This window comes from Strongylocentrotus purpuratus, unplaced genomic scaffold (assembly GCF_000002235.5).
Source record: "Strongylocentrotus purpuratus isolate Spur 01 unplaced genomic scaffold, Spur_5.0 spur5_scaffold_1, whole genome shotgun sequence".
Taxonomy (NCBI): Eukaryota; Metazoa; Echinodermata; class Echinoidea; order Camarodonta; family Strongylocentrotidae; genus Strongylocentrotus; species Strongylocentrotus purpuratus.
In genome coordinates this window covers 2,333,489-2,349,101 of record NW_022145594.1, presented here as the reverse complement: position 1 = coordinate 2,349,101, position 15,613 = coordinate 2,333,489, and the positions used below count along the sequence as shown (strand labels likewise).

Sequence of the window (15,613 nt, the reverse complement as noted above, 5' to 3'; positions counted from 1 at the left end):
TTCTCCATCGTTTTCGTCTTCTATTCCTCCTCCTTCTTCCTCTTCTTCTTCTTCTCCATCTTCTTCGTATTCTCTTCCTCCTTCTTCTTTTCTTTTTCTTCTTCTTCTCCATCTTTTTCTCCTCAGTCTTCTTCCTCTTCATTTTTTCTTTTTTGTTCTTCTTCTTCGTGTTATTATCACTATTTGTATAGTTAGTAGTAGCAGTAATAGTTGACGTATTATAATAACCAACATCATCAAATTATCATCATAGTATGTTTGCATATGTTTGTTTGGGGTGTGTGCGTGCGTGTTTAGATCGGTATGTACATGTACGTTTAAATCAACATTCGTAAGTTTTAATTCGATTTGACCCATGGCCTTAACAGCCCTTTGATAGCAAAATAATTCAGACTAATAACAGTAAAAGAAAATAGGCTCATATTTATTTATATTCCCGTTGCCAAGCTTTGTCACAATGGTTGCGGCCTGGAAGGGTGCAATTGGGGGGTACATTGCTCAGCTTTATCTATTATAATTTATCTTTAAAGGGACATATGCCCTCCCGTGGATCAACCACTTTAATGAAAGAGTCAAATGTACATTTTTTGCTAAGTTATGTAGTGCATATTTGTTATAGTTTTGTCTTTCTCGGATCAGCCAATTTCCCACCTACCCCCCGTTTGTTATCCATCTAAGCTTTTTGTTTGTCTGTCTGTTCTCTTCGTCTTCTTTTCCATCTCATCCTCCTCTTCCTTTTCTTGTTCTTCTTCTGCTCTTCATACTTGTCTTCCTAAAAGGTTTAGGATATACGAATAAATGAACAAAAACCCTCTTGTTATTTGTATGTGTTTTCAGGATGGGTAACTTTGTTTTGGGGAATAATCATTTTTGCCGTGATACTGTTCCTCCTTCGACTGGTGTGGTCCAAAATTCACCAAGGTAAGTATCACATCTTTCATGCCAATTCTTGGCCATTACTGTACATACTCTTTATATTGAATAGAACTAACGAAAGCATGTACAAAAACATTATGTGCTGAATAGATAAAGAGAATTTAGATACTTTAACATGGTTTACGAAAATATGTTTTATATTATATCTATTTTACTGTGATTATTAAGACACTTTAAAATGATTTATGATAATAATGTTCATATTATATTTATTCCTGGGAACCTACAAAAACAAGCTATGCTTTCCAGTAGGTTCCTGTTTCATTTCATAATTTTGATCTTACTTTGTCAACTATATTCTTTATTGTGCGAACAATTGTTATATGAAATGAATAAATCAATCAATCAATCAACCAATCATAGAGAAGATAGAAGTGATGGGTGAACACCGCGGGTAGTACATATTTAGAAGGAGGGGGAGGGGATAGAGAGGGAAACAGAAAGAAAGAAAGAGAGAGAGAGATAGAGAGGGGGGCGAAGAAACCTATAATTTTTCCTTTGCGTCCTCTTTTATGCAGAATCATCAATTTGCTGCTCTCACTTCTTTTGTCCTTTTATTTTTTTAGTATGTATTTGCCTCTTGCAATTATGTTGTATATGTGCATTTTACGTTTGGTCAAATAAAGAATGATAATAAAATATTGTGTTTAGGCATTTCAAGATTTATGTTAAATTACTGGAATGCATACAAAATAACAGCGGCATCAAATATATTGAAAGACGAACAAACTGATTCATATCATTTGATTTCAACGCATATCCAGAAACATGTACGTGTAAGCTAGGGACACTTGAGGTTTTAGAAGGGTTTTAAGAGAATCTTTCAAGCTCGTTTATTAAGATATATATACTTTGATTTCTTGATATATATCAAGAAATACCAAAGTAGAAAGAAAGAAAGAGAGAGAGAGAGAGAGAGGGGAGACATGGAGAGAGGGAGAGAGAGAGAGAGAGAGAGTCAGTGGGAAAGTGGAAAGAAAGAGAAAGCTCAAAGTGATATGATTGAATAATTTATATTCATTGCTATTATACGTCGTGCTCAATTTCTTATCCAAACTGTGACATCCGTGTCAACTTTCAATCATCAAAACGTCAGGTCGAATTCGACGGCTTCGTGAGAAGATCCGAGACTACAAACCTAATCAATGGACTACCCGAGATGCAGGTGATGGATTCCAAAGACCTTCTAGGGTTCGATTAGGTGTCTTCGGTGTTCAGGATTCCGGAAAGAGTAGCTTTCTCAACTCTCTTCACTTTGCATTCAAAGGTACATGGTAGTGAAGTGGTAATTGATTAACCCTTTCCTTTGTCTAAGTAACGTTTGGCACGGTCCGCACAGATCGGCAAAACATAAAAAAATGGATTGCTTGTGGAACAGAGAAGCTATTCAAAATTCAAAACTATTCGTTTTCGACTAGGTACATGACAAAGTCTTCAACACATGTATTTATATATTTTACAATAGAGACGTTTGAATGCTCTCGAACCCCTTAGTTTGACTACTACGTGATAAATGCCTCGAGGGACAAAGAGATAATTTTCATGGCATGTAAATAGTTAAAGGTACTACATGTATGTCCCATTTGCAGGCCAACAAAATAAAGGTTTTAATTCCAACGTCATTTGAAAGACAATACTATATAATTTATAACTTCCCCCAAAAAAGGAAATGGTTTTAAAATGATTTTTAGTGGAATAATAACGACCATTAGTTGTCGAATCGACGTAAGTGATTGCAATTACCCAATCAATGGTCAGATTTTAAGACCCTTCTACCTAACGGTCGTACGTTTTGTGCTCCATAAAGATTCGATCAGTTTAAGTGTGGCCTTACAATTTGTGGGTAATTGATGTTGACAAATACTCATGTATCTGTCAAATATCAGTCAGTCACTCTGTCTGACAATGAGGTCTTGGAGGTTATACGAGTTTCCTTGCATAATTTGAATACTAGGACAATGCAAATGTTTAAATTTCACAAATAAGACATACATGACATATTCATACTTCCTGCAAAGTTCTACAGAATTTGCTGTTGGCTGCAAATAGGACATAGTAACTTTCAAGTGAAGATTACGTTAAGGGTAAAGGTGAAACAAATACTTTGAACATGTGAATATAGGATTCTTCTTCAAATGCTCTCATATTTACAATATGAAAATAAATGTTGGGATCCAATATCATTTATTCAGTTTGTCGTTTTAATGTTTAGGTAGCTGGGAAGAAATCTACATTGAGAAAGGAAATGCGTCAGCCGGAGGCGAGACTATGTTTCGAGACCCCGCCAGACTAAGTAATGACGTAACTACATACGATACACGTGGACTAATCGATTTATCCGAAAAAAAAGTTGAAGATGTCATAGCTGAAATCAGTAAGTATTACACGTTTTTCTTTTAATGCTGTTTCAGATGGACCACTGTAAGCCGCCGCCCCAACACAAAAGAAGAATATTCGAACCATAATTTCTACTATTCTACACAAATTTAATTGGTTGAACTTTAACCAAGGAACTGAAATTGTTTTTAATACAAATTGGTGCATCTAGAAAATTTATCGTCGAAGAATTCCGGAATATCTCGATCTCAAAAATTCGAAGTCGGATCGAAATGCGCTGCAACTGGGAAAAAATCACAAAACGACACCTGAATTCGCGCACGGGAGTTTATATTTGGGGATGAAAGGGATATCGTGGTTCAGGTAGTTCTAAAAGCACCAGATTTGGCCAAGACGTAGACCATACCATACTATTTTTATTTTCATTTTACAGGCGCAAAGAAAGACGCCTCCTAGCAAGACCAGTTTTTTTTGTCAAATCATTATGAGATGAGCTGGAATTAAATTGTATTTTTTAACGAAAAGGGGTAGAATAATGACATTTCAGATACACGTAATTCGTATTATTTGGCCACTAAAGAACAATATTTCATCAGTTTGGATGATAAGAGTATGAACAAAATTATTATTCAGAAATTCAGAAATTATTTTATGGTGTAACTTTAAATCCAGCTTTAAATTCAATCGATGATTTTATGAATAACATTCATGATGATGATCAAATTTGAATTATGATGTGATTAGGCAGTTTGATGTAAAAGACGCAGATGAGTACCATAGCCCTGCCGGAGCCCAGGCCCTAACTTGATTACCCTTATAGAATCCTAAGGCTGCAGCAAGCTTGTTACAAACTTGCGGCAATCTTGATAAGCTTGCATTGCAAATTTATTGTTGTACGCAATCTCACAACAATCATGCATACCAACAGTGTATGCTCTGCAAGCTTACGGTGGTGTAAACTAAAGCCCTTGTAAACTTGCAGGCAATGAAGATATGCCCTGCAAGCTTACAAGAGCGCAATCTAAAGCCCTGGCAGTCTTGCAGGCTGACAGTGTATGCCCTGCAAGCTAGCAGCAAGCTTGTAAAACTTGCAGGGGCACAAACTAAGGCTCTTGCAATCTTGCAGGCAAAAAGGATATGCCCTGCAAGTTTGCAGATGCACATTCTAAAGCTCTTGCAAGCTTGCCGCAAAATTATACAGGCAAGAGGATATGGTCTTGTTAGCTTGCAGGCCAACTTTGTACACAACATGAACATAACACATAAATCAGATGAGTGACACTTATTGACTATTGTTCAGTTTGTTACATTACAGTATTTTTAATACAAACTGCTATAGCTTTTTAAATATTGTATTAAAGATACAGTTGAGTTCTGGTCATGCGATTGCATTATGAGGGAAAGGGTGTGGAAAGGATCAGTAAAAAATGATCATGTAGCATGTAAGTATTGGTGAGTACTGCAAGGTTCTGGAGTCATCAAAAAATAATAAATTTGGCCCAGTCTTGGTAAAGTAACAAACACTGTACACAGTAAGATGTATATGGGACTACACAAGAGGTGTCCGGCCTACTTACCTTGATTTCCTTATCTTTCTATGCTCATTACTCAGCCAGTATACATTTGCTACCAAAATTGTTCGGCAAATGACATTTATTTTTAATCTTGAACATTCCGTGAACATTTCGTTTGATTCTGTGAGAATTCCTTTTTTTTTTTTTAAAGAATTCAAGTTTATCTTTAAACTGTTGTTCGATTATTTGCATAATCTTATTTGCATAATATAGTGTATTTAGTATATGTCAGATGCTATGGACCCCATCTATGACCAATTTTGTTCACTGTCAACATACAGGACAAAAGCACAATTTAATTGGTCTATAATTATTTCATAACATTTTAATTTTTCGCCAATGAAGTCTAAAATAAATGAACATTGTATGGTCATATAATACACCAATAATAATAATAATAATAAAATAGGGTAGGGGTAGTGAATTGGAGACCCTTAGGTACACTTGCATAATAAACGTGAAAAATGTTACACAAGCTGAAAGTTTTGTATTCTCTTCAGTAACTTCTTCTTTTTATTTGGTAACAAAATTGCGGTCATGATGTAACTGAGTAATAAGATAACAATGATTAATGACGTCATCACCAAAGGTCTCTCATTACCTACATGTGTAGGTAATAAAACACTTTTTGAAAGTGATACATGCAGCCAATGAACTTACTGTGATTTTAAAACTATTTTAAAACAATGTGGCCTACTTGGGACACTCTTAAAACCTGTTTTGTATACAAACAAAGGTTTACAGTCTATATAAACCAGCTCGCTGATCTCACATTTCTATTCATATTGTCCAGAAACCGCGTCTTCTCATTATATGATATATCCCAAGTTGGCCACCCAATTTTCAAATGTGCATCTTCTTTTTTATCTTCATATATCAAATTGAAATCCAACTACATTGTACCACATATATCTGTGAATCTTGATGTACACCCCCTCTTTTTTTTTTCTTTCTCTCTCTCTCTCTCTCTCTTTCCCCTTTTACCAAAATTTGTTCCACCATATTCGTATTATTATGTTTCCATTGAGGATAGTTATGCTATCAAGCTTTGCTTACTTTGTCAACCCTCCTGTTTGATGTTTTCGATTAGTTACTTTTTTCGACCTGATATTCTTTTGAAATGTGTAAAATTTGCAATGTTTTGTTTGTTATATATTTGTAAAAATGGAAAAGAAAAAGAAAATCGAACAGAAATAAATAAATCAAATGTTGCCCAAAATATTTCTTTACATGGACAATTAACCAACCAGCATCGGGTCATTGACTGTCCTCGGCATACTCGACACTTTACAACAAACGACCCCCATCTTGGACCTGTTGTCCCCCATTGCCTGCACACATTTCTGATCAGACACCATTCATAATGTGCATTACAACACCCATTCACAACACACAATGGCCATAACTTTTCTGTGATAGTTGGCACACTTCATAAACTTCATTTGAAACTACTTTTTTAAGATCCCCCTCTAGCTATCTGCATACACCACAACATTCAGTGAAAATTGTGTTTTTTTATTATTAAAATTTTACGATCAAAATTGCTTACCTTGGTCAATTTTGCCAATTTTCTCGGAGAAAGAACGCATTGTAGTCTTCGAAATGAATTGGATATATGCAGTAGTGTTGTTAACTCTTATCCTGCCACAGGGCTAATCCCCCATTGTGCCAAGCCACAAATCCCCCCAGTGCCAACTTTATAACGAGATAATCGGATTAACGCGATGGTACTACCAATAGGGCGTGCAAAACACTAGGCACAGTCCAATGGGCATGAACAATTACTGCTTTTACGAATGCGTGCAAACATGCAAGAAGCAGAGGAACACTAGCTTGCTCGCGTGCACAAAGCACTTTAACAAAAGCGTGCATGCAGCTTATGACAGGCTATGAGTTAAAGGCCACAGATGGCTCTATAGCAATATTGAAGCCAACACGGACAGACAGGGATGAGTTCAAACTTGGTGGTCTCCACTTCCCTACGGTCTCCAATTCCCTACACCTACACTATAGATTAAACTCTGTATTATTGTTATACATTATACCTTTGAAAAAGGCTGTCAACATGCTTTAATAGGAAATACATCATGCAATCAAAATTATTGGTTTTTGATTGGTTGAGAGCTCGTCACGTGACCATAAATATTTCGACCATTTTAAGGTTGCTCTGAAAAAGTACTATATGAGAGTATTTTTTGGGAATGGAAGTACTATTTGGGAGTACTATTTGTGAGCTGGAAAAAAAGTGTTAATTTTTTTGTAATCGATTTTTTTCCTTCAAATCTTGATTAAATGAAAACAAGATATTTTAAATCTTTTTTGATAAAAAATGAAGAAAAAAAATTATATTCTAAATTCTATTTCTTCCCCCAAAATTTATATAAATATTCATTTTTTATCAATTATTTTTCGATGCAGGATTATAAAACAAATATACCATGCCTTCTATTCTAGGTACTGGTTAAAACTCGGTGACTCCAAAAGTACCATTTGGCACTTGGAGACACCTCTTGCGCATAGTTTTAACCAGACCCTCTTTAAGACAGTGTATATTTTGCATAACAGAGGTAAAATTAACTTAGGAAAAAGCTGCAGGAAAATATATAGATAAGTTTGCGAGCTTGCGCAAGCTTGCATATATTTTTTTTTTTTTACACGCGTGCGCGCATTGTACCAAACGTCTAGGGCTATTACTAGGACATTCAAAGAGCAATTTGTTATGTCATTATTTTTCCCACATACTCCAAGGGGGGCGTTTCATGAAACAATTAGTCGGTGGTTTTCACCGACTAATATCATGTTCACCGACAATTTAGGCAGCGCTGACTAAATTTGACCAATCACAGGCCTGGAAAATAGTCGGTGACAAAAGAATTGTCGGTGAACATGATATTATTCGATGAAAACCACCGACTAATAGTTTCATGAAACGCCCACCAGTGCCATCTTATTTTGAACGGGTGAGAATGTTCTATCTTTTGTTTAAATAATTCTTTTAATTGTTTATTTCATTATTTATGTAAGTTGTGTTTTGTTGCATTTGCGCGGTTGGTCGTGTCACATGTAACAAGGCAATTCTTTTTCTTTTTCTTAAACTCTTGTTTCTCTTCTTGTGTTCTCGTTTTAAATGACCCATTTCTATAGCTGGTAAACGAGGACTCAACACCCGTTCTCATGCTCCTGGAGAGAAGATTGACTGTCCCATTCTTATTCTGAAATACAGGTAACGATAGTAAAAAAAAAAAAAACGTTCTCAACACCCCTTAAAGGTGAGCTTTAGTCAAGCGAGTAAATTTGTTACAGAAACTGTTTGAAAGCAATTGGAAAAGGTTAGTTCTTTCTACTCTTGTCTAATAAAAAATGAAACTGTACATTTTACAGATTTGGATAAATAGATTACTGATCAATGCGATGTTAAAGATGTAGACCCATAGTCAGCAACCCGTAAAGGCATCATTTAACTATGTTAAATATGAGATGCTTGGCCCTACGTGTTATCAGTGTCTGTGTCTGGTGTAATATTGAAGCCCTAAAAAAAAATTGGGCTTTAAAATGATCATGAAGTGCATCAAAAAAAGTAAAAAATCTTTGAGTGACCGGTTTACTCATTTTCCTCAATAGACTGTAGTATTAGGAAAACGTATTTTTTAATTTCGATTTCCAATCATAAATATCTTGATAATCAGACAGGCGATCGGCTTGTAAAAGTCAAGGGGTTTCTGACTGAACTTAAGGTTTATAATAATCATTGTAGCATGAGCTAAATCCAGGATTTAGTTTCAGAAGCGGTGACAAAGTTACCCAAACCCTTTAACTCGATGTAGACTCATACCCAGCATCCCTATCAGCAATCCTTAACTCGATATAAACAGGGGGAGGGGGGTGGCATAGTAGCTTTAAACGAACAAATTTGTTTTATATATTAAGAAAAGAGGGGGAACAACAAGAACTAACTTTCTTGCATTACACTGTTTAGGTAGTTGTATTCATCATCAACATTCTACTTCTCTCATTTCAAAAGTTTATTTCATAAAGTAATGTATCATTATCACCCTATTAAATTATATTTATTCATTTTTGATGAAATCCCTTTTTGTAGAATAACATGATATCGAATAATGCAGTAATGAAAATTACAATGGTTTTGATGATAATGATTTTAAGGTTTAAAGGTGATTCATAATAAGTGTAGTGGCCGCAGTAATCTAGTAGTATTTGTAGTAGGATCATGGTGAAGAGGGTCAAAAGATAAACCTATTTCAATAGTTAGATACCTCATTTTTTCTCTCTGATTTATTTTTTATTTTTTACTGACTGACTGTTTGTTTGTTTGTGTCTATTAATTAGCCGAGCTACGGGAACAAAACACTGCACTGAATTTCTAGAGTCACTTGTTCCTGAAGTCAGGAAACACCTTTGTAAGTGAAATCAATTATAAAAATAGTTATATCATGGAAACCGCATAATGATAATAACAGTAAGAGAATAGAGGTGTCGACTGCCGTGTGCACATCCTGCCGTGACCCCTCGGCGCGCCTGGGTCGTCCCCGAGAGCCAACATCAAGGCCTCGAATATTAAAGTAGTCGATATGTCTTTTATATACCGAATTGACACACAAATTTACCAGGAATTCTTACCTTATCCTTTTCTTAAGCAAAGATCGGTTAAAACATCACGAAAAATCTGAGACACTGTCTGTTAATCTTTGATGGAAAGATGACTGAACGTTACAATAATTTGGGAATCGCAGACAAAAAGCACTGTATGGCATCCGCGCTCGCACAATACCAATTTTTACACGTAAACCAATGGGATCGCAGCAAAATCTAAGTAGTTTCCCGGTACCTGGAATTTTGCGTGAATCTCACTCATGAACTATTGACCATTACTGGCATTGTTCGTTTCTTTACGGGAATGGCTCAAATCAGACTTCGACCCATCAGATGGCTAGATTTCTAAAGAGAGGTTTATAATAATATATAATAACAACCAGCATATTTCACATTATACAAATATTACATATCCGGCTTTCAAATTCAAATACTAGAATGAAACGACAAATTCAGGAATTCCTGAGTGATGATATATTTCACCGATGCTGTAGGCCGAGGTTGAAATAAATATAATGGCTCGAGGAGGATTCTGAATTAGGAGGTGAATATAGGGTAGGTGTAGGGAATTGGAGACCCTGAAGCACATTTGCATAATTTACATAAACATGAAAAATGTGACACATACCAAACGTTTTGTATTATCTTTAGTAACTTCTTCTCTAGTGGTACCAAAATTGTGGTCATGATGTAACTGATTATTAAGATAATAATGATTAAAGAAGTCATCACCAAAGGTCTCTCATTACATACATGTGTAGATAATAAGGGACAGAAACAAATCAAAACATTTTAAATACAATTTGAATGAAAATGGGATTGTTATAGTTGGTTCAAACACTTTTTGAAATAAATACATTCAGTCAATGAACTTACTGTAATTTTTAAACGATTTTAAAACAATGTGACCCAAAATATAGCTGTAGGTTTTTGTTTAAAGTAATAAATGTGCTTTAAATTATGTTTAAATACTTTCAGAATAATGTTCTAGCAATGTGACTTTTACATTGATCCAACTCACAGCATAGAAACAACTTCTTTAAATGAAATGCATTAAAATTAGAATGGTAACAGAACAATCAAATATGTTTCATGATAGTGCCTTTCAACATGAAATGAACAACTGGGTGAAAGTAGGCCCCATCTTGGACCTGGTGTCCCCCATTGCCTATACTCATTTCTGATCAGACACCATCCATAATGTGCATTGCAACACCCATTCACAACACACAATGGCCATAAGGTTTCTGTGATGGTTGGCACACTACATAAACTTCCTTTTAGAACGAACTTTAAGAGCCACCCCTAAATATTTGGATACACCACAACATTCAGTGAAAATTGTGTTTTTTATATCAGAGCAAAATTTTAAGATCAAAATTGGTTATCTTGGTCAATTTTGCCAATTTTCTCGAAGAAAGAACGCATTGTAGTCTTCGAAATGAATTGGATATATGCAGTAGTGTTGTTAAAGGCCACAAATGGCGCTAGAGCACTATTGGAGCCAACACGGACAGACAGTGATGGGTTCTAGCTTGGTGGTCTCCAATTCCCTACACCTACCCTATGTTATATTGAACAACGATGCACGAAATCTTTGTAATATATAATTGAGGGTATTTGCGATATTGCACGTTCGTGCACACATAACACTGGCGTACCTATGGGGGGGGCAGGGGGGCAGAGTGCCCCCCCTGACGGGCTCCAGGGGGAAAAAAGAAAAAGGGGAAAGAAAAGAAAAGAAAGGGAAAGGAAAGAAAAAGAAAAAAGGAAAAGGAAAGAAAAAAGGAAAGAAAGAGAAAAAAGGAAAAAAAGGAAAGAAAAAAGGAAGAAGAAGAGAAAAGGAAGAAAAAGGGAAAAGAAAAGGAAAGGAATAAAAATGGGGAAAAAAATAAAGAACATGGCCGTAAGCACCGGGGGGGGGGGGGGGCAGTTGACCCCAGATATTTTGAAATCGTACAGTTTTTTTCCTGAAAATGTAGTGTAGGCCTATACCAAATCCTTCAATTCTACTTTTGAAAATGCAAAAGTACCCTCATGACCAGTTCGGTCGCTCGAACTCCCTTCACTCCTTTTGCTTTTGAGATTCTTCGAAAACTTTTAACGCATCTTTCCCCCTTCCCCCATCAGAAAAATATTCCGCATACGGCCCTGAAAAATTAAAACAAATGAAAATAGGAAAATATAAGTGATATAACAAATTTGAAACTCTTCGCTGGCGCGAACTGCTTGCTAGCCTATTTTGTATTAAATGTTTTCACTTCCTCGTCCCCCTGAAAAAAGAAAAGGATTAGTATTGCCTAGAATACAATTGTGCCTGCCCCGACGGGCCCCGACCTGCAACCATGGCAACAATAACACACAATATATGTACCAAATGTTACTAAAAGAGACTAATTCATTTTTCTCGCTCGCTACACTCGCTCGCGAATAAAATGAATAGACATTGCTTTGGAAACAATTGTGCCCACCCTTGACCTGCAACAATATCATTAAAAATGGAAGAGTTTTTTCGCCCTCTCGCCAAAAAGGAATTGAATCGCGTTAGACGCGATTGCGTCCATCCTGACCTGCACCAATAAAAACAAGTTTATTTATTAATTTCTATTAAAAGAGAATTTATTTTTTTTGCTTGCTCGCTATGCTCGCTCGCCAAAATGGAATTGACACCGCTAACGTGCCCGCCCCAACCTGCAACAACCAGTTAATAATTATGTACGAAACGTTATTCAAAGAAGTTTTGGTGTGCTCGTGCTCGCCAAAACGGAATTAACATCACCGTAGACATAATTGTGTAAGCCCTGCCCTGCAACAAACACATCTGAAATTTATGAACCAATTATCATTACAAAAATTTTGCTCGCTCGCTACGCTCGCTCGCCAAAATAGAAATAACACCGCTTTTAATGATCACGTCCCTGACATGGAACAATTAAAGCAAAGTTTATATACCATATTTTCCCTATAAAAAGAAGTGATTTTTTTTTGCTCGCTCGCTACGCTCGCTCGCCAAAATAGAATTAACACCGCTTTTAATAATCACGTCCCTGACATGGAACAATGAACCCAAGTTTTATGTACCATATTTTCCCTATAAAAGAAAAGTGATTTTTTTTCGCTCGCTACGCTCGCTAGCTCGTGGAATTATGTGCCCACCACTAACCTGCTACAATATCATTAAAAAGAGAAATGTAGGGGGTTGCCTGCCCGCCAAAATGGGATTGACATTGCCTTAAACACGATTGTGCCCACCCCTACCTGCAACAATGAAACAAATTTTATATAGCAATTCATTGAGAAAAAGATGTATTTTCGCTCGCTAGCTAAAATGGGTATAAAATCACCCTAAACACAATATTGTTCCCGCGCCCTGCATGGGACAATTGAACCAAGTTTAAGTGGCAATTATTAAAAAAGAAGTGATTTTTTTTCTTGCTCGCTACACTAGTTTGCAAAAAAAATGAAATTAACGTCGCTAACAAGTGAATGTTCCCACCCCCAACTTGCAACAATACCAGTTTATATACCAAACGTTACTTAAAGAATTTTTTTTGCTCGCTCGCTCGCCAGAAGTGAAAATTAGCATCGCCTTTTTTGTTTGTTTCGGTCGCTTGCCCCCCCTGACGGAGTACCCCAGGTACGCCACTGACACATAACGAATATTTGAGTGTCACGTGACACCTATCAAGCCAATAGGATGCTCGTTAGGAAATATCATTGTATACATATTACAATTTAACGTCTTTATGACATAATTATCAGTATAATCATTGTGTATATTACTATTGTTTTTATTAATATTTGTATCATTGTTGATGTTTTTGTTATTATTTGCATTTTCATTATCACTATTGTTAATATTATAAACATCGTCGACGTCGTCGTCCTCGTCATCATCATAATCGTTTTCATCATTATACAGGTGGATATCCTATTATGGTGGTGACTTTCGCCGACAGTATCTCTAACCGCGAAGAGATCCTTGGAGACATCACCGGGGCCGGTATAGAGAAGCGCAGTGTGTTCTTCATAGAGAACTACACAAATGTAAACCACGGGATGGATTCTAAGAAACACATTGCTCTGCTAAAGATACTAGAGGCATGCATCAAACGAGCTGATGACAACATCAGCTTCCGATGGCTAGCAGAAAAGGAAACACGTAAATGGCCCTATTATTAGCTTATTAGTAGTACCATGTTTATATAGAAAAATGTATCATGGAAACCGTAGAACTCCCTTAAATTTACCATGGTACTTTGATGGTTGCAAAGCTCACATTCCATGGTTATCATGGTTCTAACCACAATTCTGTACCATAGCTGTGTGATAGAATTATCGTTCAGTACCATGATTTCATGAAATTAGCACGGTACATGTTTTCACACTCTGTTGTGAACAATTAATTCAGATATTCATCTTGGGGAGAAAACAAATTACACAATTGCATAGGCCTAACGTGTTCTTATGGTTGTATTTGTAATGAAAGACTGAAATTTGATTTGGTCGGGCTATCTGGATACCAGCTTGAGTCATCTTGAAAATATTGAAAAAGATTAGATGAATTCCCTTTGATTAGTTGACCGAGCTAACGTTCCACCATTATTAATAAGCCATACATTGTTGCGACAAATGCATAACCGGGCTATCCCAATCGCTTCATAAATACGCTTAGCACTAGACAAATCTGTATTCTATGTATACTTGCATTGGTTTTTGTTTTTGTGTTTTCTTTTACTATACATCATGTTTACATACGAAGCTTGAACTAAACGAAATGGCTGCAGTGATAGAACTTTATAATACATTTCTGAATTGTTTACATCCAAGAACCTACCTGTAATAATACAGTTGACTTGAAAATGCACATAATTTACTTGTTCATCGTGACTGTGCTACATGTATGTAGTACCATTCATTTACGCATACTATTCATGAAAATTAATATAAATGCTGACAGCGATGATTGGATGTCATGCTTCAGCGCACTCTATAAGAATTCACATCCAACTTTATTACGCAGCCTTTGGATTGCCTTGCATATACACATTGTATTGTAAGTTATTTGTTACAGACTTGTTTGTCTGCATCTCAGATTGTTTCGCGTATCATATTGATAGAAGAACATTGAAAATTGAAAATATATTAGTATGACATTCGTCGCTTTAGTCTATCATGCCTAATTTGGAGCCCTACCATCAAAAAATAATGTGGGCTAAATATTAAAAGTCTTTGGAATTGATGCCTATTTTTTGTACAATTTACACTACCGTCGCATGTTTTGTTTTCTGTGTCCTTAACAACATTCCTTGCCAAACTGCACTAAGTTATTCAAAAATAATCTTGAATTCAGCATCTTAACTTTGAAATATCTTCAAAAAGATGTTCAAAGATTTGGAAAAAGTAATCTTTTGTTTGAATCATGTCAAGGATTAATAAAAGTAGGATTGTGGCTTATCGTATAAAAAATGTAACTTTGCCATCAATATCATTTATTTACTAATATGGCAACATTAGTTAAAAGCCAATCAAATGAAGGTCTCCAGGAAAGTTACCGTTATTGGCAAAGTTACCCATCAATACTAAGTTTTATGCAATATGGGTACCAGCCCCAGATGATTCTACTACTACTAGCAGTAGTAGTACACCCACAAGTTTTGGGGTTTGACGATCTATGTAATGATATGTTTGAGTTCAGAAAAATCCTACTTAAAATTGAACCCACCTTCATTTGTTCAGCTTTTAGTTTTTCCATTCTTTTCTCTGTCCTGGCTAGTTTTTGAACATTGCAAAAATGCTGGCACACCCACGATGGCACGGGGCTTGATGTGAAATATGACTATATCTTTTGTCCCTTCAGAGGGGTTATTTCAGTTTGTTCTGATTCTTATTTTCAGGTTAAGAAAGGAGGGGGGGGGGTACCTCTTTCCCCCAATTTTTTTTCGGGGGTGGGGTGCGGGCAGTGTGCGATTCTATGTTTGACAAGAAAGGTCTTAAAAGTAAATCAAATGTTTATCGGGGACGTATCATCAAGCGTGATTTAGTATAATTGATACAAGCATAGAAGGTTTCATGTTAGCACTAAATTATATTATGTTTGTCCTGGTTGTAATGAAAATAAGCGGTGAGGGGTGACCCCTAACAATTTTGTTTAA

The 15,613-nt window shown here is 36.1% G+C and overlaps 1 protein-coding gene across 1 annotated transcript; it reads left to right on the top strand.

The window, feature by feature from the left end:
* Positions 1-457: 457 nt before the first annotated feature.
* On the top strand, positions 458-15,372 carry LOC105444207. The gene is made up of 6 exons (XM_030977618.1): positions 458-489; positions 838-921; positions 3,153-3,310; positions 7,992-8,070; positions 9,195-9,265; positions 13,381-15,372. Exons 1-6 carry the CDS (start codon positions 458-460, stop codon positions 13,638-13,640), a joined length of 684 nt encoding a protein of 227 aa, XP_030833478.1. The 3' UTR covers positions 13,641-15,372.
* The last annotated feature ends 241 nt before the right edge of the window (positions 15,373-15,613 follow it).